Below are 25636 nucleotides of genomic sequence, written 5' to 3' on the forward strand. Positions count from 1 at the left end.
GATTGAGGCCTGGTGGATAACGGGAAGAGAGGATATATTGAAGAGCAAGTTCCCATCTCCGGAGTTCGGATAGGTTGGTGTTAGTGGGAAGTATCCAGATAACCCGGACGGTGTAACACTGTGCCAAGATGTGCTGGCCGTGCACCAAGGCATGTTTAGCCACAGGGTGATCCTCATTACCAACAAACACTGTCTGCCTGTGTCCATTCATGCGAATGGACAGTTTGTTGCTGGTCATTCCCACATAGAATGCGTCACAGTGTAGGCAGGTCAGTTGGTAGATCACGTGGGTGCCTTCACACGTGGCTCTGCCTTTGATCGTGTACACCTTCCGGGTTACAGGACTGGAGTAGGTGGTGGTGGGAGGGTGCATGGGACAGGTTTTACACCGGGGGCAGTTACAAGGGTAGGAGCCAGAGGGTAGGGAAGGTGGTTTGGGGATTTCATAGGGATGAACTAAGAGGTTACGAAGGTTAGGTGGATGGCGGAAAGACACTCTTGGTGGAGTGGGGAGGATTTCATGAAGGATGGATCTCATTTCTGGGCAGGATTTGAGGAAGTCGTATCCCTGCTGGAGAGCCACATTCAGAATCTGATCTAGTCCCGGAAAGTATCCTGTCACAAGTGGGGCACTTTTGTGGTTCTTCTGTGGGAGGTTCTGGGTTTGAGAGGATGAGGAAGTGGCTCTGGTTATTTGCTTCTGTACCAGGTCGGGAGGGTAGTTGCGGGATGCGAAAGCTGTTTTCAGGTTGTTGGTGTAATGCTTCAGGGATTCCGGACTGGAGCAGATTCGTTTGCCACGAAGACCTAGGCTGTAGGGAAGGGACCGTTTGATGTGGAATGGGTGGCAGCTGTCGTAATGGAGGTACTGCTGCTTGTTGGTGGGTTTGATGTGGACGGACGTGTGAAGCTGGCCATTGGACAGGTGGAGGTCAACATCAAGGAAAGTGGCATGGGAGTTGGAGTAGGACCAGGTGAATCTGATGGAACCAAAGGAGTTGAGGTTGGAGAGGAAATTCTGGAGTTCTTCTTCACTGTGAGTCCAGATCATGAAGATGTCATCAATAAATCTGTACCAAACTTTGGGTTGGCAGGCCTGGGTAACCAAGAAGGCTTCCTCTAAGTGATCCATGAATAGGTTGGCGTACGAAGGGGCCATCCTGGTACCCATGGCTGTTCCCTTTAATTGTTGGTATGTCTGGCCTTCAAAAGTGAAGAAGTTGTGGGTCAGGATGAAGCTGGCTAAGGTAATGAGGAAAGAGGTTTTAGGTAGGGTGGCAGGTGATCGGCGTGAAAGGAAGTGCTCCATCGCAGCGAGGCCCTGGACGTGCGGGATATTTGTGTATAAGGAAGTGGCATCAATGGTTACAAGGATGGTTTCTGTGGGTAACGGGTTGGTTAAGGATTCCAGGCGTTTGAGAAAGTGGTTGGTGTCTTTGATGAAGGATGGGAGACTGCACGTAATGGGTTGAAGGTGTTGATCTACGTAGGCAGAGATACGTTCTGTGGGGGCTTGGTAACCAGCTACAATGGGGCGGCCAGGATGATTGGGTTTGTGAATTTTAGGAAGAAGGTAGAAGGTAGGGGTGCGGGGTGTCGGTGGGGTCAGGAGGTTGATGGAGTCAGGTGAAAGGTTTTGTAGGGGGCCTAAGGTTCTGAGGATTCCTTGAAGCTCCGCCTGGACATCAGGAATGGGATTACCTTGGCAAACTTTGTATGTGGTGTTGTCTGAAAGCTGACGCAGTCCCTCAGCCACATACTCCCGACGATCAAGTACCACGGTCGTGGAACCCTTGTCCGCCGGAAGAATGATGATGGACCGGTCAGCCTTCAGATCACGGATAGCCTGGGCTTCAGTAGTGGTGATGTTGGGAGTAGGATTAAGGTTTTTTAAGAAGGATTGAGAGGCAAGGCTGGAAGTCAGAAATTCCTGGAAGGTTTGGAGAGGGTGATTTTGAGGAAGAGAAGGTGGGTCCCGCTGTGACGGAGGGCGGAACTGTTCCAGGCAGGGTTCAATTTGGATAGTGTCTTGGGGAGTTGGATCATTAGGGGTAGGATTAGGATCATTTTTCTTCGTGGCAAAGTGATACTTCCAGCAGAGAGTACGGGTGTAGGACAGTAAATCTTTGACGAGGGCTGTTTGGTTGAATCTGGGAGTGGGGCTGAAGGTGAGGCCTTTGGATAGGACAGAGGTTTCGGATTGGGAGAGAGGTTTGGAGGAAAGGTTAACTACTGAATTAGGGTGTTGTGGTGCCAGATTGTGTTCCTTGGAATTTTGAGGTTTTGGAGGGAGTGGAGCTGGAAGTGGGAGACTGAGTAGGTGGGAGAGACTGGGTTTGTGTGCAATGAGAGGTGGTTGAGGTTTGCTGGAAAGGTTGTGAAGGGTGAGTGAGTTGCCTTTCCGGAGGTGGGAAACCAGGAGATTGGATAGTTTTTTGAGGTGAAGGGTGGCATGCTGCTCTAATTTGCGGTTGGCCTGTAGGAGGATGCTCTGAATAGCCGGTGTGGATGTGGGAGAGGAAAGATTGAGGACTATTATTAAGGATAGGAGTTTACGGGTGTGTTCATTGGCTGAGTTGATGTGTAAGTGAAGGATTAGGTGGGTGAGGGCAATGGATTGTTCAGTTTGGAACTGGTATAGGGACTTATGGAAAGAAGGGTTGCAGCCAGAGATGGGAACTTCAAGTGTGAGGCCTTTGGGGGTTATGCCAAATGTCAGACAAGCCTGAGAAAATAAAATATGCGAGCGTAATCTGGCTAGGGTGAAGGCATGTTTGCGGAGGGAATGTAAATAAAACTTAATGGGGTCGTGGTGGGGGTGTTGTGAGGGTGACATGGTATTAGAAGGTGGAAAGTGTAACATGAGGTTGAAATGAAAATGAAAAATAAAAATATATGGGGAGAGATAAGGGTGAACTAGAAAATAACTGGAGATCTGGTATGAAAAAAGGCGAAAAAGTGTTGGTTAAGTTGATCCTGTGGTGAACTTGGGTTGGTAGACAGCGATGTGCATGAAGGTTAGGTGGTTGTGTTGCCGCTAAAACACGTTAAAGGACGGAGAAATTTGGGAAAATTTCGAAAAAAACGTGTAAATGTATTAAAAGGAGTGGTGTTGTGGTGAAAGATTACGAAAATGGGGCTAACAATTGTAAATAATGACGTTAAAACCTGTGGGGAGCGGCTAAAAATGATCAGTGATGTGCGAAAAACGGAAGTGGAAATAAAGTAAAAGTTATTAGAACTAGCCGAAATGGTTGTTTAATACGTGAAAGCAGCTGTTATTGAACTTGAAACGGTGGATTTTATAGCAGCGGTATTGTTGAAAGCGCAAAATAAAAATTTTTTTTGGTTATGGTTTGGAAGTGGGTTACGTATTATAGAGTATATATAGGCGGGATAAAATTGTATTACGGTAAAAAGGGGAAGGTGAATACAAAGTAAGACTACTGGTAAAAACAGAAAGAGAAAATAAAGAGAAAGTAAGACGACAGGAAAGATTTCGAGATGCAACAGCGACAATAACAAACGTAATTGTTGGGTTCAAATTAATGATATGGTTATAATAGAGGGAAACATTCCACGTAGGAAATATATATCTAAAAACAAAGATGATGTGACTTACCAAATGAAAGTGCTGGCAGGTCGACAGACACACAAACAAACACAAGCATACACACAAAATTCAATGTGGGAATGACCAGCAACAAACTGTCCATTCGCATGAATGGACACAGGCAGACAGTGTTTGTTGGTAATGAGGATCACCCTGTGGCTAAACATGCCTTGGTGCACGGCCAGCACATCTTGGCACAGTGTTACACCGTCCGGGTTATCTGGATACTTCCCACTAGCACCAACCTATCCGAACTCCGGAGATGGGAACTTGCTCTTCAATATATCCTCTCTTCCCGTTATCCACCAGGCCTCAATCTCCGCTAATTTCAAGTTGCCGCCACTCATACCTCACCTGTCATTCAACATCATCTTTGCCTCTGCACTTCCGCCTCGACTGATATCTCTGCCAAAACTCTGTCTTTGAATATGTCTGCTTGTGTCTGTATATGTGTGGATGGATATGTGTGTGTGTGCGAGTGTATACCCGTCCTTTTTTCCCCCTAAGGTAAGTCTTTCCGCTCCCGGGATTGGAATGACTCCTTACCCTCTCCCTTAAAACCCACATCCTTTCGTCTTTCCCTCTCCTTCCCTCTTTCCTGATGAGGCAACAGTTTGTTGCGAAAGCTTGAATTTTGTGTGTATGTTTGTGTTTGTTTGTGTGTCTGTCGACCTGCCAGCACTTTCATTTGGTAAGTCACATCATCTTTGTTTTTAGATATATATTTCCTACGTGGAATGTTTCCCTCTATTATAACCATATTGTTAAATAATTTAGTTAGATGTGAATGTGTTGAGGTGAACTTCTTTAACCAGAAATTTGCCATTTTATCATTTCCAGGGGCTTTCCAATTGTGAGTAGAATTAATTGCTTGGGTGACTTCGTGTTGCAAAATTATCACTTCAGGCATTTGTGGTATCATCTTGTATGTGTCTGTTTCTGCTTGTATCCATCGTGCATGCCTGTTATGTTGTACCGGGTTTGACCGTATGTTGCTCCAGAAGTGTTCCATGTCTGTTACGTTTGGTGGATTGTTTATTTTAATGTGTGTGTTATCTATAATCTGGTAAAATTTCTTTTGGTTTGTGTTGAATGTTTGATTTTGTTTCCTTCTATTTTCACTTTTTTTGTATCTTCTGAGTCATTTGGCTAATGCTTGTAATTTCTGCTTCTTTTCGTCTAATTGCTCTGTCGCTTCTTGTTGTGAGATTTTACCTAACCTTTTTCGTTTTTTTTTTCCGAGATTTCATTTCTTATAAATTGTGTTAGCTGTCCGATGTCTTTTCTCAGTTTTTCTATTTTGATCTGTAGCCTGTGTTGCCATGCTGGTTTTGTGGGTTTCTTCTGTGTGTTGGTTGGTTCTGATCTCTGCCTAGTGTGTATATTTAGTGTAGTGAGTGCTCCTATATAAACCAGTAGTTGTAACTCTTCCATAGTTGTGTTTTCATTTATTTTGTTGTGTATGATTGTGTTGATAGTTTTTATTGTTGTTTCGACTTGTGGGTTATTTGGTGGTCTATGCAAGAATAGTCTAATGTCTGTATTTGTGTCTTTGTATTCTATATATGTTAGCTGAAATTTTTCTTCTATATCTAACATCTGTGTCACTTCGTGTTCTATTTGTGCTTTTTCTGGTGGCTGTCTTAAGATTTCGTTTTCCTCTGATTGTTTAATTGGTGCGTGTTGTTCTTTGTTTGTTTGCTCTGGGATGTTTGAGTCCATTACTGTATTTTCTTCTTCTTCTGATTGCACATTATTTTGTTCCAGTATTTGTTGTACTTGTGGTTTGATGTTTTCTAATTCTGACTGGGGTATCCTGTTATTTTTTATTATTACACGGATCTGATCAGCTAGTCGTTGTTCTGTTAAAAATTTTAATTCTGGGTATCTGGTAATAAATGTTGTGTATACTTGTGATATGTATCCAGTTGTGTTGGTTCCTAGGTTTGTTGCTTGTTAATAACAGAACATGAGGTGTCGATTAACTTCATCTGACCATCTCATCCTCTGTCTTTGTTTTCCTTCTAGGGTGGTTGCAGGAAGCATATCCTGCAAAACACCTGTACTTGGATTTAAATCATTTTCCAGTTGGCTAGCAGTGTCGTTACCATTGTGGGCGGGCATAGGGTTCAAGCGTCGTCCCCGACCATGACGGCGCTTGTCCGAGGCTTCTTTAGTTCTGTCCTGAACCAAGTAATCACACTAAAAGGGGGGTTAGCCCTATTAGTGGTTTGTTCTTTTCGTCGCCTTTTACGACTGGCAGAACATACCGGAGGCCTATTCTTTTCCCGAACCTCCACATTATTATTATTATTATTATTATTATTATTATTCTACATTCCTTTCCTCTGTTCTTGTCAATTGTTCCCTAATTCTCCCTCCGGAACTGTCTACATCTTGCAGTTCTTTCAATCTATCCAGGTCCCACCTCCTTAAAATCGTACCCTCTTGCAGTTACTTCAGTTTTAATCTGTAGTTCATAACCAGTAAATTTTGGTCAGAGTCCACATCTACCCCTGGAAGTGTCTTACAATTTAAAATTTGATTCAAATACCTCTGTCTTACCATTACATAAACAACCTGAAACCTTCTGGTGTGTCCATCTCTCTTCTACATATACAACCTTCTTTCATGTTTCTTAAACCAAGAGTTAGCTATGGATAAATTACGCTCTGTGCAAAATTCTATCAGACGGCTTCCTCTTTCATTGCTTTTCCTTAGTCCATATTCACCTACTATTTTTCCTTCTCTTCCTTTTCCTGCTATTGAATTCCAGTCCTCCATGACTATCAAATTTTCATCTCTCTTAGCTATCTGAATAATTTCTTTTATCTAATCATACATTTTTTCAAGTTGTTCTTCACTTGTGAAGCTAGTTGGCATATGAACTTGTACTATTGTGGTGGGTGTGGGCTCCGTGTCTGTCTTAGCTACAATAACCACATACACTATGCTGTTCATAGTAGCTTATCCACATTCCTTTTTTTTATTCATTATTCAACCTGCTCCTGCATTATCTCTATTTGGTTTTGTATTTATAACCCTGTATTCACCTGACCAGGTGTCCTGTTCCTACTGCCACTGAACTTCACTAACTCCCACTGTATCTAACTTTTGAACAGTAGTAGTGGTGACGCATAGTTCAGTTGGCAGAAAGTGGGATATTGTATTGGATAAGTTATTTATTCAAATGCGTACTTAGTTGTCAGTATGGACGCATCATTATTGTTCCTACAAGGGTCATTAGGATTAATTGTGGATCATGTATCAGGGTTTTTTCTTTTCTGATTTTTAAGTTCTTACGCAGTCAGCACATTGTTTGGTAACCAGTTCTTCTAAATTATACAGATGGCATTCTATCAGGAAGAACGAGATATAATGGCACAAGCATCTTCTCCATGGATTACATCATTGCAGTATTCATTCCAAGACATGCAAAATCTGTACCTGGTAATGGAATTTCATCCTGGAGGTAATCTCCTTTCACTTCTCGATAGATTTGATGGTGTGTTGTCGGAAGAATTGTGCAGGTGAGTTATTTCTACAGCTTTTTGTATTTCCTCTAACTGAGAAGTAGCTATGTTTGTTTCACTGTACATTCACTTTGTACTATAATTAAAAATTGTCATTAATACCATTATTCACATTCACTGAAATCTTGATGGAATTTTAAACCTTTATCTTCCTCCTTTCATTTCTTTTTTTTTTTTTTGTAATTTGATGGAACTGCCTTCAGACCCTGATCTGGTCATCCTAACTCAGTCTCTGCTGATTACAGTAACATGTGCAGCTGATTTATTCCTTCATCTTTATTAACAACTTACTTACGGCTCTGTGCCTTTTGGTAGGAATTAAGCAAGTCAGTAACTTTAAACAGAGCTTTTCATTTCATGTATGTAAATGAATATTGTGCTTTCAGGTTTTACCTCTCGGAACTGGCACTGGCTATCCACAGCTTACACACAATGGGGTACGTTCACCGTGATATAAAGCCAGAGAACATCCTCATAGACCTCTGTGGGCACTTAAAGCTTGCAGATTTTGGGTCATCAGCTAGATTGTCAGCTGCCGGTATGGTCCGCAGCAAGCTACCCGTGGGCACTCTGGACTATATAGCACCAGAAGTACTTCTCGTTCTGGAAGGTCCTCATCACGGTGTTTCATATGGGGTAAGAAACATGACTTGCACTAGACCACTGTTATTGCTCTGAGTTGCTTGAATTACTTGCTGAGCTGCTTGAATTACTTGCTGAGCTGCCCATGCAACTTTCCCCCTCATTCATTCTTAGTTTCTTATACTTGTTAGATTGGGAGATATTAACTGTTTTACCTGAGCTCCCTTTGAACTTTCAGCAGGTACACCTGATCCAGCTTTGTACAGAAATATTATACCATGTGTGTGTCTTAAGAGTTGTCAGCTTCATTTTCTCTGATGTTTTGGTAGAAATTTATAATTTCATTTTTGTAAACTGAAGGTGGAGGGGGAAAAAAGAAGGGATTACTGATGTCAGCTGCACTGCGACATTCTGTGGAATCGGCAGCGAAGAGTGAAAATGTGTACCCCCACCGCGATTTGAACCCGGGACCTCCTGTTTACTAGGCAGATGCGTTAACCACTTTCGAACATGTCTGAAAGAAAAGACACCATGCTTTCATATAATTGATTACTTAGATGGGCAATGGATTCACCTTCTTCAGTGCAGATGCACAAGTATGTCCGACCTCCTGCAGGAATCTCAGAGTAGCAGGTGTGGAGGAAATGGACAGGGACTGTGGATAGATGGCGCTCGGTGGGAATGTGGGTCGGCCGTTGGGCGTGCTGAGATAGTTTGCACAGTTGTGATAACATTGTGTCCTGGATGGTGCGTAGTAAGCAAGAGATCTTTGGTTCGAATCCAGTCCGGTACACATTTTCATTCATCGCGTTGATTCCACCTAATGTCCCGATGCAGCTAACATCAATAATCCCTTCGCTTACCTTTCCTTTCCTTTCCTTTCTCCCCCCCTCCACCTTCAGTTTACATATAATGTATCACAGGTGCAGACACCAGGCATTAATATAATTTCATTTTTGTAATGTGTAAACAGTGTCACACAAATAAATACTGTTAATCTTGTGATGCTCTCTCTGCGAGAAGTATAGGTTTGTTTCTCATAACAAACTAAATGTTTTTAAATCAGAATGTTATACTGGTCCCATGTTGGTCAAGCAATAATTTGTTGTTAGTATGTGTTATCAGTGACAGCAAAACACAAACAGCTAGAACCCCTGTAGAGACTGAGTAGCACTACTACATGGTGATAGCAGGTGGAGTGTAACAACCACGTCCTGTAGATGGATTAAGCGAAAATGGACTGTTCCTTCCCAAATGGTCTGTCACCTTATTGCTATTTGTGATAGCTTTTACCATAATGACGTAATTTTTTTAGTCACTTTTCTCTGCTTCCTGAGTAGCGGAGCTGCTATTCAGTGCCTGGAAATCTTGGCATTTGACTACTACACCTTCTGCAGAGGGTTAAGGGCTGTAATAGAGCTCCGAACTACGCAAGCTGCTAAACAACATAAATGTCTTTCAATAACCCTTCTGTATTTTGCATCCAGTGTATAAAAACATTTACAACTGTGGGTGGGCACACTTCTTTTTCAATTTGTAAAATATATTGTTACTTGTTATAATTTCTGTGCAGAATCTCAGAAAAGAATCATCACCATGTCACACCGAAATGCTCAGTGCAATGCATATTGACAAGAGACTGGGACAAGAAAGGTGCAACAAATAAATGTTTGCTGATCTTTCAGTATCCACTTTTATCAACTAATTGAGAGCAAGTGACATAGCCATGTTCTGTTTAGTGAAAACATCAGGAACATAACTGTGCCCAGCTGTTAGTACATACCAGTAAACCCCAATTCTTTGAAGAATTGAACTCCCATAAATAAAACATTTTAAAATGTCTAATTATTTTACACAGGTGTTAAATACTTGACATTAAGCATCTAAGTGAAAAGAAGTTTGATAAAAATTTTGAAATTATGCTTAAAGTTTGTTGAGTCACTCAGTACTGTCATTCTCAAATACAGGGTGAATAGATTTCGGGTATTTGTATGTCATTGGTTGTACAGCCTCAAGACAAAAACACAGTTTCTAATTGTCATAAATAGCTTATTTGGTTAAAGTTCCAACATTAGAATATACATCTTATTAGTAGATTATGACTGCCTCTTTTAAATTTGTTAAATAATTATGCAAACAGTGGAAAATCCAAGCTGAAATAATCATAGTATAATGAAATGGATGGATTGTTATTCACCATATAGCATTTTAGAAATAAAACATGAATGAGTGGTAGAGTTACAGAACAAAAGCAGTGCTCAACTAATTAATCTTTGCATTTATACTTTTCTGTTGTTATTTTTATGTATCTGAATAAAGCATTATACAGTTTGATGCTAGAATGGAGTATGCCTTTTTGGAATAGTGCTATATTTGCTGATTGTAAATCATTCATTTGTCTTGTATAATGGCTATGTACAGATTAATTATGGGAGTTAAAAGGATCATTACTGTTCATATTTTCTTTTATTATAATTAAATTTTCTGTTATGTATACACAAAGAAGTGACAATTTTATTTTCTCTGAACAACTGACTGTATGATGTTTTCTGGTCTACTCCTAACATTCTAAATCTACATGAATATTCTGCAAATCACTCTTAAGTGCCTAGCAGAGAGGGTTCATCGAAGCCCCATCACAATAATTCTTAATTATTCCAATCCCAAACAGTGCAGCCAGCCGGAGTGGCTGTGCGGTTCTAGGTGCTGCAGTCTGGAACCGAGTGACTGCTACGGTCGCAGGTTCGAATCCTGCCTCGGGCATGGGTGTGTGTGATGTCCTTAGGTTAGTTAGGTTTAATTAGTTCTAAGTTCTAGGCGACTGATGACCTCAGAAGTTAAGTCGCATAGTGCTCAGAGCCATTTGAACCAAACAGCCCATGGAAAAAACGAACATCTTTATCTTTCTGTGTGAGCTCTGATTTCCAGTAGTTTATTATGATAGTTTCTCCCTATGTAGGTCAGCATCAACAAAATAGTTTTGCATTTGGAGGAGAAAGTTTATGGTTGAAATTTCATAAGAAGATTCTGCTCTAGCAAAAAATACCTTTTTTAAATAATCTCCACCCCAAATCCTGTATCCGCCCTATTTTGGGATAATACAAAATGTGCTGCTGCGCTTTGAATTTTCTCAATGTACTTCGTTAATCCTATCTGGTAAGGATCCCAGACCACACAGGTGTACTCGAAAAGAGGACGAACAGACGTAGTGTGGCAGTCTCTTTAGTAAATCTGTTACATTTTCTAAGTCTTCTGCCAATAAAACCTAGTCTTTGGTTTGCCTTTCCCACAACATTTTCTGTGTGTTCTTTTCAATTTAAATTGTTTGTAATTGTAATATTTAGGTATTTAGTTGAATTTACGACCTTTAGATTAGATTGATTTGTTGTGTAACTGAAGTTTAATGGATTCCTTGTAACATTCATGTGGATGACCTCACAGTTTCCATTATTTAGGGTCAATTGCCAATTTTTGCACCATACAGGTTTTTTTTCTAAATCGTTTTACAATTTGTTTTGAGCTTCTGATGACTTCACTAGAGGATAAACAGCATCATCTGCAGACAATGTAAGACGGCTGCTCATATTGTCTCCTAAATCATGTATATAGATAAGGAACAGCAGAGGGACTAAAACATTACTATGTGGAATGGCAGAAATCACTTCTGTTTTACTACGAATTGTGACCCCTCTAACAAGAAATCACGAATTGAGTCACATAACTGAGATGATAATTCATAAGCACGCAATTTCACTTCAAGCTGCTTGTGAGGTACAGTGTCAAAAGCCTTCTGGAAATCTGGAAATGTGGAATCCATTTAAAATCCTTTGTCAGTAGCACTCAACACTTCGTGTGAGTAAAGAGCTCGTTGTGTGTCACAAGAACGATGCTTTCTAAATCTGTGTTGACTGTTTACCAATAGACTGTTCTCTTTGAGGTAATTCATTATGTTTGTATACAATATATATTCCAAATCCTGCTCCATATTAATGTTAATGATATGAGCCTGTAATTTAGTGGATTACTCCTACTACCTTTCTTGATAGTGGTGTGACTTGTGCAACTTTCCAGTCTTTGGGTGCATATCTGTTGTGTAGTGAGTGGTTGTATATGATTGTTAAGTATGAAGCTACTGTATCTGCATAATTTGTCATCTAGCGAGTGGTTATGTATGATTGTTAAGTATGGAGCTACTGTATCAGCGTATTCTGAAAGGAACCTATTTGGTATAGTGTCGGGACCAGAAGACTTGCTTTCATTAAGTGATTTAAGTTGCTTCACTACACCAAGGATATCTACTTTTAAGTTACTCATGGTGGCAACTGTTCTTGATTCGAATTCTGGAATATTTACTTAGTCTTCTTTGGTGAAAGAATTTCAGAAGGCTGTATTTAGTAATTCTGCTTAGCAAGACTATCGTTGATAGTATTTCTGTTGCTATCACACAGAGAAGGCATTGATTGTGTCTTGCCCCTAGCATACTTTAAAACGACAGGAAACTCTTTGGATTTTCTGCCAGGTTTCGAGGCAAAGTTTTGTTGTGGAGACTAATATAAGCATCTCATATTGAAGTCTGCACTAAATTTCGAGCTTCTGTAAAAGATCAATCTTTTTCTGCACTCTGAACAATTTCTAACTTGCTCCACAGTTTCTATATTGCAATATAGTGAGTATGTGCAAAATAAACAAGTCCTTAGATTATTGTGTTAAATACAGGTCCTTCGTGTTCCTGTTGAAAAACTTAAAATGGAAAACCCACGAGTCTCCATTATGTAAATACTTACACTTGATCACTGTAGATCCACTTTTGTACCCTTCCACAGTAGGTTACACACCCTAATTTGATGGTAAATCAATCTAGTTCTGTCACTTTTTTTATTTTATTTATTTTTTCCAAATAGTGATTTTTCGACTTGGTCTCCTTTTATGGATATACATTTTTCCTGATCCCAGGTCATTTTTAATCCCTCCAAAAAAAATAGGAATTGACAAACTTTTTAAAATACACCCGTAAATGACTATCTCTGTTGAACAGAATATTCTATTTAACAATCACTTCATGTTTGATACCGTGAATAATTCATAGGGAGCTAGGAGCACGGTTGCAGGGGTGAGCCAGAAATTAGCATCCCAGTTTGTCCCATTTTGTAATGAGAAATCCCGATAAATGTGCTGGCAAGTTTTCATGGTGAAAAAATAGTTTCGTCACCACCAGATGTCGCCATGTTTCTTTCCATCTCTTGTTGGTGTAATTAACTCACTGTAGTATTGTCCAGTGGTCATTTTTTTATTTTACTAAAAAGTTGAAGTGTGTGATGCACTTTGTATTACAAAATTGTCACCACAACTGTTCTGGACAATGGAACTGATTAACCATCTTTGGAGCAGATTCTCTGGAAGCAGAGCATTGTTTTGATAGTTTTATGGCTTCCAGAAGTGTAATGATTAATCCAAGTCTCAAAAGTGATTACTACTCAATGCTGCTTCATATCTTGCTTAAATTGCTTGAAACATAGTTTCGATACTAACAACCTCACTCACTTTTTGTCTGCTGTCAATTGCTGCACACACTGGGCCAACAGTATTTTCACCATCAACTTACCAGGTAAAATGTTATCATTGTTTTTGACATACCATTGTCATTCTCGTTGATATATGACCTGTTGTTGTTGTTGTTGTTCTTGTGGTCTTCAGTCCTGAGACTGGTTTGATGCAGCTCTCCATGCTACTCTGTCCTGTGCAAGCTTCTTCATCTCCCAGTACCTACTGCAACCTACATCCTTCTGAATCTGCTTAGTGTATTCATCTCTTGGTCTCCCCCTTTGATTTTTACCCTCCACGCTGCCCTCAAATACTAAATTGGTGATCCCTTGATGCCTCAGAACATGTCCTACCAACCGATCCCTTCTTCTGGTCAAGTTGTGCCACAAACTCCTCTTCTCCCCAATCCTATTCAATACTTCCTCATTAGTTATGTGATCTACCCATCTAATCTTCAGCATTCTTCTGTAGCACCACATTTCAAAAGCTTCTATTCTCTTCTTGTCCAAACTATTTACCGTCCATGTTTCACTTCCATACATGGCTACACTCCATACAAATACTTTCAGAAATAACTTCCTGACACTTAAATCTATACTCGATGTTAACAAATTTCTCATCTTCAGAAACGCTTTCCTTGTCATTGCCAGTCTACATTTTATACCCTCTCTACTTCGTCCACCATCAGTTATTTTGCTCCCCAAATAGCAAAACTCCTTTACTACTTTAAGTGTCTCATTTCCTAATCTAATTCCCTCAGCATCACCTGACTTAATTCGATTACATTCCATTATCCTTGTTTTGCTTTTGTTGATGTTCATCTTATATCCTCCCTTCAGGACACCATCCATTCCGTTCAACTGCTCTTCCAAGTCCTTTGCTGTCTCTGACAGAATTACAATGTCATCGGCGAACCTCAAAGTTTTTATTTCTTCTCCATGGATATTAATACCTACTCCAAATTTTTCTTTTGTTTCCTTTACTGCTTGCTCAATATAGAGATTGAATAACATCGGGGAGAGGCTACAACCCTGTCTTACTCCCTTCCCAACCACTGCTTCCCTTTCATGTCCCTCAACTCTTATAACTGCCATCTGGTTTCTGTACAAGTTGTAAATAGCCTTTCGCTCCCTGTATTTTACCCCTGCCACCTTTAGAATTTGAAAGAGAGTATTCCAGTCAACATTGTCAAAAGCTTTCTCTAAGTCTACAAATGCTAGAAACGTAGGTTTGCCTTTCCTTAATCTTTCTTCTAAGATAAGTAGTAAGGTCAGTATTGCCTCACGTGTTCCAGTATTTCTACGGAATCCAAACTGATCTTCCCCGAGGTCAGCTACTACTAGTTTTTCCATTCGTCTGTAAAGAATTCGTGTTAGTACTTTGCAGCTGTGGCTTATTAAACTGATTGTTCGGTAATTTTCACATCTGTCAACACCTGCTTTCTTTGGGATTGGAATTATTATATTCTTCTTGAAGTCTGAGGGTATTTCGCCTGTTTCATACATCTTGCTCACCAGATGGTAGAGTGTAGTCAGGACTGGCTCTCCCAAGGCCGGAGATCCGAATGGGGGACTATTTTACCTCCGGAATATTTTACCCAAGAGGACGCCATCATCATTTAATCATACAGTAAAGCTGCATGCCCTCAGGAAAAATTATGGCCATAGTTTCCCCTTGCTTTCAGCCGTTCGCCAGTACCAGCACAGCAAGGCCGTTTTGGTTATTGTTACAAGGCCAGATCAGTCAATCATCCAGACTGTTGCCCTTGCAACTACTGAAAAGGCTGCTGCCCCTCTTCAGGAACCACATGTTTGTCTGGCCTCTCAACAGATACCCCTCCGTTGTGGTTGTACCTACGGTACGGCTATCTGTATCGCTGAGGCACGCAAGCCTCCCCACCAACGGCAAGGTCCATGGTTCATGGGGGGGATATATGACCTGTGTGACGTTTATTCAAATATTCTATTGGCATGGATTGTGTAGTGAATTTTTCAAGTATTTCTTTGGCAACTCCATCCACTGGGTGTCCTTGTTGAGCATCATAAAAATGTTTCACCTTGTTTAAATTTATTGTACTAATACTGACTATTGTTATTGATGAAGTCACCATAAACATTTTGCCTTTATCGTGTTACATGCTATTTCTCCCCATTCAAAAGTAGTCCACTTTTCCATGTAATTTTTGTTTGTGTCTTCTAATGGATGGCAGCACACATGGGTAACTTGTTAGAAATGACATGTCCTCAAATGTAGGTTCTCATGTTAAACCACCCTTGTTGGTAACAGGCACAGTGGGAAAAATGTGTATTCTATATTTCCAAGTCATTCAAATTGTTGGGGAGTAAATTTGGAGGTTACCAGAGGAGCACTTCATCCTCTTCCCCCTCCCCCTTCCCAATCATCACATAGTCTGGCATTTATCATCTGATTATAATTTATTTTAGTATGTGTTTGCTGGTCACGGTGGCCGAGCGGTTCTAGGCGCTTCAGTCTGGAACCGCGCTGCTGCTACGGTCGCAGGTTCGAATCCTGCCTCGGGCATGGCTGTGTGTGATGTCCTTCGGTTAGTTAGGTTTAAGTAGTTCTAAGTCTAGGGGACTGATGACCTATGATAAGTCCCATAGTGCTCAGAGCCATTTTTTAGTATGTGTTTTATTCAAAGACATGTGATACTCCGTGTGCACATGTCATCTCTCGGTTCCCGTATCTTATCGTTACCTTCTACATCATCATAATATTTTCATTAGAAACTGTGTTAATTGTTTATTTATGTATTCAGTTATTTATTTCCTGCGTCAGAAGCAAACACAATGCAAAACATGTATACACAACTTAAGTAAGAATAAAATGTAAAAATTACAAATCTTAACTAAGTTCAGATCTGAACTTGGTAACCTCAGACACTAATCATAACTTAAGTTGTCCATGGTTGTCCATGGTGTGTGGTGAGGGCGCATGCTAACATGTGTTCCGTCCCACATTCACAAAAACAAACATTTTTCAGTCTGGGCCTCTGTCTCTGGAAATTAGTTCTTCTCCTGGTCACACCAGAACAGATATGCCATCCTATTGTGTTGTCATGAGAGTATCATCCTTCAGGCATCATCAATCTTGTCAAATGATGCTGGATTCTAGCATAGAATTTCTGAAATCACATTTGCTGTGGTGGTAATGAGAGTTCCTTTGTTGACTCAATGAAACACTTTGACTTCATTGTGTATGTGCTTGCTGGTAGTTAAACAGAGAATTAGCTTCTGATACTTGAAGGTCTGTAAAAATGACTTCTTTAGGCAGATGTTAATTTGAATTTGTTTGTGTACAGGTTGAATGTGACTACTGGTCATTAGGAATAGTGGCCTACGAGATGGTGGTTGGAGATACGCCATTTTCTAATGATGACGTGGCGACCAAGCAGAGTAAGATCGCAAACTGTGCTGGGAAAGTGGTGATTCCGCCAGATGTTGATGCCTCGCAGTCATTGAAGCAGCTGGTTGCTGGCCTGCTGCAGGATGCTGCGTCACGCCTCGGACATGAGCATCTCCTGCGACACCCTTTTTTCTACTCCGTTGACTGGTCCAACTTGAGGGAATGTAAGAACTCATATCGACAATAGGGTCTAGAAGCCTCTGTAAAATTGATTTCGGAATTAACAGCTCTAAAACTTAGTTTCAGAATATAAATTACGATAAGTAAGAATTTGATGGTGACAGCTTGTGAGGTGTTATTTGTAGCTCAATAATTAAACATCATTTGTAGGAAAATGAATAAATAGAACTGCAGTTGTAAAACTTTCCTCAAAAAGGGTTGGCATAAGTTTCCTAAAGAAGGGAAATGTGCAAAGAAAAACTGTGTCTGTATATGAAGAGCACGTGCATGTTAAAGTTATATAGATTAAAGTGAACTACTCTGTAGCATATGTCTTCAACATGCTCTTATAAGAATAGAATACACATTATGAGGAAACATATTTTCATACCTAGGTTGTTGGCATTCCTCCTGTAAACTACAAATTTCTGCAAGAATAGCTAATTTTCACGTAATATGACACTGGAAAGCCCCAGGTAGAATACAGACAATGGAACCATTGCATGTAATGAGCAGTCACTTCCTTCTGGAACCACTGAAAGCGGATCTCATCATTGTGTGTGCCTTAAGAATCTGCAATATGCTGTTTGACTAATAACTTCTTAAATCATTACTTTCTGTAACCTGAATAAATTTTTAGATTTAATGTGAACTTATGAACTTTCTTATTTCTGTTTCAGCTGTGCCACCATTTATTCCATCAGTCAAAGGAGATGATGATACTTCAAATTTCACAGAACTTGAGCCTCCTGTTCAGAAATTGTCAATAGAAGATTTTAAAGTGAAGAAAGAGTTCTCTGGACGAAATTTACCATTCATTGGTTTTTCCTATTCTCATGAAATATCATCAAATGAAAAGTAAGGATGTACTGTCATTGCTTTTATGAGATTGAGTTATTTTTCCTAAGTGTTTACTGTATCTTTGTTGATGTTTTAGAACGGACACTTCTCCACCAAAAAAGACAGATGACCCTGAGAGTGTGATAAGTAAAAAGAACAAGGAGATAGAGATACTGCGTAAAAAGCTTCTTGAAATGGAGAAACGAAGTGGAGATCTGTAAGTAAACAGTGTTACATACGTATGTAACTGCAGATAGAACTGAAATCTTTACCAATAATTCTTCTTCTTCTTCTTCTATGTATGAGCCACTTTGGACTACTGTTGTTTAAACTGCTTCTTCCACATTTCCATAATCATTTCTCAGTTTTGTCTGTTTTTCTTCTGTGCATGTAGCTCCAGTTCTCTTCTTGGCTTCCTCGCAGAAACCTTTGGAACCTTGCAATTTCTTTTTGTGTGGCAGTTGTTCCTCTTGACCTTGAGTTCACCCATTCATCCACATTCCTTCAGACTTTTTGCAATATTTGTTGTCCACTTTTAATTTACTGAAGTATGTGAAGTCTTTTTGTCAGTCTGTTGGGTTGCATTCTTCGGATTTGACCATAGTGAGCTATTCTTCTTTTCCTAATCATGTCTCTAATTTTTGGAATATGTGTGTAAATTACATTATCGTGATGTCTTCTTTATTGTGATTGCTCCTTAACTGATCTGAAAATTTACCTTATTATTTTTCTTTATGTGATTTCCAGAGCTTCCATCATTGCTTTTTTGTTCAGAGGTAAACATTTTGTTGCATATAATGCTCCTGGATGAATTACTGTAGGGCAGCATCTAAGTTTAACATTGAGAGATACTGATTTTTTTATCATAGTGCATACATCCTCAGTGAAGTAGTACTCCGTTTTCATCTTAATAGCTCTTGCTTTAATGGCTTCTCTCTCCAAAATGTCTTTTTCTCATAAGATTCCATTACCTTGGCGGCTGTCTGAATTGGGATGTTTCCGGCCATATTTGATGGAAGTTCAGAGGAGAGGAACTTCCTGTATCAATTACAGTGCTGTACTTTAAAGATCTACAATTATAAACTTGTTTATTTGTAGCACTGTTTCCCTCTCTGGATCATCTTCCTTGTTTCCTTGGACTTTGTCTTCTGTGAAATCTGCCCCGTGCTGGAGATAAAATTCATGCTTATCTAGGTTCAACAAGCTACCAAATAACTGAAGTCTCTCTCTCTCTCATTTTTAGGACATGCGTCTATTCCCATATAGCTCTGGAAATTCTCATATACAGTTGTCTGCAATTTGGACAATATTATGAAAAGGATTGATTGCTGCACACCATATAGAGGATACATTGAGTTGCAGACAGGCACAACAAAAAGACTGCTAAACATGTGAGCTTTCAGCCAAAAGGCCTTCTTCTAAAGCAGATAACACACTCACATTCATGCAAGCACAACTCATGCATCGGTGACCGTAAACAGTGGTCATCTGTGTGTGAGTTGTGCTTGCATGAAAATTACATAAAGAGAGTGTGTGTGTGTGTGTGTGTGTGTGTGTGTGTGTGTGTGTGTGTGTGTGTGTGGGGGGGGGGGGGGGGAGTTGTGCTTGCATGAAAATTACATAAAGAGAGAGTGTGTGTGTGTGTGTGTGTGTGTGTGTGTGTGTGTGTGTGTGTGTGTGTCAGCTCACATGTTTAGCAGTCGTTGTGCTTGTCAGTGACCCAACATCTCCTTTATATGGTGAGCAGTAATATATCCTTTTTATAATATTATCGTTGTTCCCTCCTGGATGCCCACTATTTGATTTTGTCGGCAGTTTATCTTTGACAATTACATTGAGTGTTAACAAAATTGACAGCTCAACATCCGCCCTCTAACAGGCATTTGTGCAGACTCTCCAGTGGAACTTTCTCTCCTTTTTTTTCATGACGTAGGCTGTTGTCAAGGCAGGTAATATTTGATGGAGCACAGTGTGTCTCAGAGGCAGGGGCACAGCTGTGCGGAATAACCACCAAATCAGCAGGTGCTGGAAAGCTTGACCAAAATGCAGAGCCATCCCCTTCTTGCAGAAATAATGCTTCCATCACACTTGTTAACATGCACAAACAGTACAAATTCTCCATACAATATGTGTATCGAAAACTTCCTAAAACGACCAATAGAAATAATGTATGTTTGACTAGCTTCATTTGGCAGTACTGTTAACATTGTGCAACTCCTCACTCCACGGAAGTGATATGTTGTACCTCATAATACTGGCCATCCGTTCGGTTTTCACAAAAGAGATTTTTAAGCTTCCTTCTGTAACTATTGCTTTCTGTCTAGTGGCTGTTTCCATTGAGTCTGGAAAAATAGCTAGGTTGTCTGAAAAAGATAGGCGTGTTTACTTGTAGCTTGTCCCTTTTGCAACCAAAGCTAACTCCTTCATTGATTTGGCTTTCTCCTAACAATATTCTCCCTTCTCTTATGACTTTTTTCGAACACAGTTAAAAGAGCAGCGGGAGGACCATCTCCCTGTCTGACTCAAGCTTTATCTCAAACCTTTCAGAAATTTAATCTCTAAATTTCACATTAGAACAATGTTTATTAGTGTTTGCTTAAAAATATTATGAAAAGGATAGATTGCTATTCACTGTAAAGATGGCACATTGAGTTGCAGGCAGGCACAACAAAAGACTGCTACACATCTGTTATGCCTGTCTGAAACTCAACATGTCATTTTTGTGGTGAGTAGCAATCTATCCTTTTCATGATATTGTTGACATTCCAACAGGTACTTTCCACACTTAAGCATTTTCTTTGTTAGAGATGTGGTTTTATTGTTATTGACTTCATTTTATATATATTTTTTGCTCTAATCAGCCAAGCAAGTTTCATTGGTGTGATGGTATCACAAGTAGTATCAATAAAATTTGAATGTTTACAGGATTTTTTCAGAATTTTTCTAGATCATCTGTTGTTTGGACTACAAAAGTCTTTATACAGCTTGTTCATTTTGCAAGTTTAGAGACTTCTTACCAAACTCTTAAGACTATCTTAAATTTTTGAGATCAAATTAACTGCACTGTGGGCACTTGTTTATTTAGAACATATGATTCCTTGTACAGATTAGTCAGGACCTCATATCTTCTTCCTTCATACTGTCACAAACATTGAGTGTTCTACAAGATTATTCATTTATCTATAACATACACCAACATTAACGTTGTGTTTATAGCTATTATACAACTTGCTTGTCTCGAGCTCTTCCCTTCTCAGAATGTTTCATATTATTTCGTGAATATAGCTTCTTCAATAAGATCAATAAATCATATTGTGGTGTCACTACACAAAATTGTACCACTCCTTTGCCATTTTTCAATGGTTCCAGCAGATTGTTTGATTAGATTAGCTGTACTTTTCGTTCCAATAGATTCATAGTGAGAGATCCTCCAAGGTGTAGAACATGTCAGACAACAAGTATGCATAGTAAATATTTATGAAAAAAAATGTATACTAATGTACCTTCCACAGAGCCTAAGTGAAACGGTCCTTATGGCTGTGAAAAAAGTTTAAAAAATCTTAAACAATAAGGTGCAGTCAGATGAAAATAAGACTGATAGAAAAAAGTAAATAAACTGTTTGTTGTTTCAAAAGTAATGTCAAGAGTGTTAATACATTTATCCTATTGTGAGACAAGACAATCAGTGCCTTCATGGAAAAATGTTGGCAGTTGCCTACAGAACCATGATTGTGCCCAGGCATGTACCGCGTCGTCTGAAGGAAGTTGCCAGTCACAGATTTCTGTCTCCAGGGCTTCAAAGACATGGAAAGAGGTCGGGACTGTAAGGAGGATGTGTAAGGGCTTCCCAGCAAAACTTCTGCAGCATAGTTGAAGAAACTTCGGCAATATGTGGGCAGACTCACAATGGAATGGCATATTGTTTGAATTCATTATACATGTTCATGAAATTTGAAAATTGCAGTCATTTATACAAAGTTTTGTGTAGCAGTTATTGGACACATGATGCAGAGCCCCTAAATCGATGCAGACTTGCAAAGTAAGTAAGGGTGAAAAGACTTTCTCTTTACAGCGAATGTCTGTAATCCAAGAATCTGTAGCAAAGAAACAGAAATGTTTATGATGACAATTTGTCTGGAATACAATAAATGTTTGTTTACATCATTTCTAAAAAAAAAAAAATTATTGATGCAAGCTCTCAATAGTATCTGCGCAGGAAACTCTAAAGTGATCTATGAATGTGTTTATTTGTAACAAATCATTCCTACAAAGAAAATGGTCCCGAGTTTTGAACATTTTGTACAGAAAACCAAGCAGCAAGTGATGGACTTTTTGGAGTAAATATTAATTCACTTGCAAAGGAGGTGGAGTGCAAAAAAATTTGTTCCCTAATTGCCTCCTTTCCATTGGAGCATGGTGAGTTGCTTTCACTTGATGATCAAAATCTATGCTGTCGTTGGTAGACATAATTATGGAGGTCAAAGTTGATAGTATTGTTGTTTGCTGGTTCTTAAATGTGGTATGCAGGCTAGGTGTTAAATGAAACGTGAAAAATGCCCTTGTAAATTTATTGCATCATCATAAATTAACACTTTTATTGCAGCACCAAATACAAATATAGCAATGTGTGAGGACTGCTCAAATATTAGATGAATGATATGTTAGAAGGTTTTACACACTGGGTTACTGGATGGATAGGCTAAAATTTTACTTTAAATCCAATAAATGGTTCTAATTGGGCAAAGGACTACGGTGATACTTCTATTATTGTGAATTGAAGGGAGAAAAAGGGATCCTACAAGGTGCTGCCAGAAGCATAGGTTGCTGTATGGAAAGTTTAATGACAGTCATGGGGAACATGCATTTTGATGTGCAATCCCTACAGTGGAACAACCCCATGTGTTTGACACATTCAAAACATTTACCAAAACTGAAGATTAAAATCAGCTAAATTGTAGGATGAACCACAGACCATTCACTGCTATTAAAAACTGTCACTGATTATATCAGATGTGCTATATACTTTATTTTTGTTTTTACAGGGATAGAAGTGTACCAGCTCTCGAAGATCGATGCAGGTCTCTCGAAGATGATCTGGCGAAAGTGGAGCTTAAATGTCAAAAGTTGAAAGCTGCCAATGAGGTATAACACTTTGTTATGTACAGAAAACTTGGCTGTGAAGCAAAAAGGCCAACACCACAACACATTTTTGACATACAAGTGATTTGAAGTGTGAAACCATTTTTGTCCGGCTGTCTTTCATGTGAATAATTGTAGTAACTTCAGCTAATTTGTTGAGGCCCTCAGGTGTTGTCACAAATGATGTCACTGAAACCTGTCAATATTCTACACAAAGTTCACTGCAGTGTCATATTTACAAATGAGAAAGCAAAACCTTTGAATAGTGTACAGAAACTCAGGCTCTTGATGAGTCTAACCTGGTGCCTTAAGCACATCATCAGCTGTAAGACCTGTGGTATAAATCCTTACAATAATGGGCACACATGCTCTCTGTTAAGACACTAGGGGACCAACTGCCAAAATGTACAGTAGAGAACTAAAACCCTCTTGTTAGGGATATACATGTTTCATGTTGTGATGTGTTACATATTCCTCTTAAACATAAGAAAATAAATTATTGTGTTTTGGGGGTGGTCAAAGCAACTGGTGAGCAACTGCTTACAATGGCAAAAGGTCAAAATTGCAGGCAGTTAAATTGTACGCCCAAGACTATTAAAATCACTAAGCAGCAGAGTATGTAGAATATGGAGGGGAGAGGATGGAAGGACATGACAGGAATCATCAACCACCAGTCAAAGAAATCCTCCTCCCTCCATAAGATGAACAGTGTCTGTGGGTTGTGGTACCAAAACTGTAAGGCAGATGCGGACTGGATCAATTTCTACAGCATGTTCCAGGGAGTTTTCTAGTTTCGCCATCGTTCCTGTTGGGTGTGGAGAGTTTGCTCTGAGTGGACAAAACAGTGATTCTATCACTTCCTCTGCTTATAGATTAGAATTTCATGTTAGAGGCAACTCAGATTAAGGAAGTGTATTTAGCTTCAAATAAACTCCTAGTAAGCTATATGCTTTGGAACTAATAATTTCTCAAATCATCTTCCTCTCCAGTTCCTATAAAAATGAGTATGTCAGCCAGATCAAGGCCTCACCCTGACATTGCTCAAAGGGTTGACTCTGACCTGGATCAGGTTGATAAAATGTTGTTGTATTAATGGGAGTCGAGTTTAATTTTTGTACTAGTGTGTTGTAGTTTCATTCTTCACAGAGCTCTTAATGAAGTTTGTAAACGCAACTAAATTAACGTACCACTTGCAGTAGTGTCTAACATGATCAGAACAAAAAGTACAGCTGGAAAAAGAAATTACAAATCTGTGTTGTAGAAGATAGTGGATTGATGTCAAACTGTGCAAAACACAACCTGTAAATCATTCTTGCAGTTTTTCTCTCTCTCTCTCTCTCTCTCTCTCTCTCTCTCTCTCTCTCTCTCACCTGGGTGTGCATCAGTCAGAGTAAGAGCTAAAGATTTATGTTTGCTCCATTGTCAGAAAGCTGTGCTTTAGATCCTGGTACTTAGCAAATTTTTCTTATAGATAAAACTAATATCTAGGAACCTGAAAAATTCACAGTTTGCAATAATTGTTAATTCAACTTCAAAATGTGATAGTCTGTAATAAATTCTATTTTGTAGTGAATGTTTCCGGGTGAACTGTTTCATCAAAGATAGTTTGAAATACCTTCATGTTCTACATATAAATACTGTAAACGTACTCAATTTTTGATTACTGCTATTGCATACCATCAAGCAGAGCCTGATTTTGGAAGATAATGTGTGTAAGAACATGTTTTCAAAACAAAAAGTCCATGAGGATGATGACATACTAGTGCATTCGATGCTCTGGTGCAATGGCAGCTGTGGGCTGTTCAATGGTCTGTATAGGATGCATGTCATTTGATGCAACGTAGGACTCAACCATGGGACGTAACATTCTAAAAACCAATAAATGTGTAATATTGTCTGCTAGCTAAAGCACAAAAGTTTAATTTTTTGTGGAGACATTACCATGGCAGTTTTAGATGGCGAATGTTTCGAACTCTAGTTGTGCCAAATACTGGTAATAAATGGAGTCCGAACTGCCTCACTTATGACACTGCTGATTTCGGCAAACAGTTAGGAAATCTTTTGTATTAGATCTTGCTTGTTGTTTTCCTTTCTTATTTTGAAATAAGTGGAGGGACTAATCCTGTTGCATCATGGAGTTTGTGTATAATCCTCACAACACCAGAACAGATCAAAGATCCCTGTGGCAGTTCTGCTTTTGCAAAAACACAGAACATGGCTGCTGTCCTGGTGGCTTGATTCTAGTTTCTGAAGTTAAAATCTTCTGGATTGTTAACTATCGATGTTTCAACCCTTCTGTTGGAATCTTCTTCAGGATCTTGTTGTGTCCACTGTTGATTGAACAGTCAGAGACCAATGTTGCATTCTCTTATAAAGGGGAGTTTCCCATGCTTATGCTGGAGAAGTGGCATTATTGAGTAAAATTCTTATAGCTACCATTGGGTAGTCATCGTCATTGGATATTAAGTGAAATGTGCCTGCATTAATACTGAAGAAGGGTTTTTATTTTTGGCTAAATCTCTTAATGAGCCATTTTCATTGGTTAGAAAGGAATTTTTCCTGCACTGTTGCTGGAGGACAGTTATCTGTTGAAATTCCTCCTGCTGCTATTGGTTGACCATCATCGTTGGCTAGAAGTGAAATGGGCAGAGCAAGAAAGGGGCATGTTTGTCCAAAATATTATTGTCTGCAGAGGTGGCTTCCAGGGCAGTTGTACTGCTCACACTCTGCGGCTGGATATTCACTTCCTTGATGGCAGGGTGCCATAAACTGCCTTCTGTCTCTCTGTTAATTTACTGTTTCT

The 25636-nt window shown here is 39.5% G+C and overlaps 1 protein-coding gene across 1 annotated transcript in view; it reads left to right on the forward strand.

Annotated features, from left to right (window-relative positions):
- The window catches only part of LOC124545374 (citron rho-interacting kinase), a 213184-nt gene that overhangs the window by 18122 nt on the left and 169426 nt on the right, over positions 1 to 25636 (forward strand). Inside the window, exons 3-8 of the mRNA XM_047124284.1 lie at positions 6962 to 7143; positions 7533 to 7782; positions 16592 to 16859; positions 17535 to 17712; positions 17792 to 17911; positions 22737 to 22836. Of these exons, the coding sequence (XP_046980240.1) occupies positions 6962 to 7143; positions 7533 to 7782; positions 16592 to 16859; positions 17535 to 17712; positions 17792 to 17911; positions 22737 to 22836 (1098 nt within the window). The remainder of the gene's footprint in view (positions 1 to 6961; positions 7144 to 7532; positions 7783 to 16591; positions 16860 to 17534; positions 17713 to 17791; positions 17912 to 22736; positions 22837 to 25636) is intronic.

The sequence above is a fragment of the Schistocerca americana genome, chromosome 8, assembly GCF_021461395.2.
Source record: "Schistocerca americana isolate TAMUIC-IGC-003095 chromosome 8, iqSchAmer2.1, whole genome shotgun sequence".
Lineage (NCBI taxonomy): Eukaryota > Metazoa > Arthropoda > Insecta > Orthoptera > Acrididae > Schistocerca > Schistocerca americana.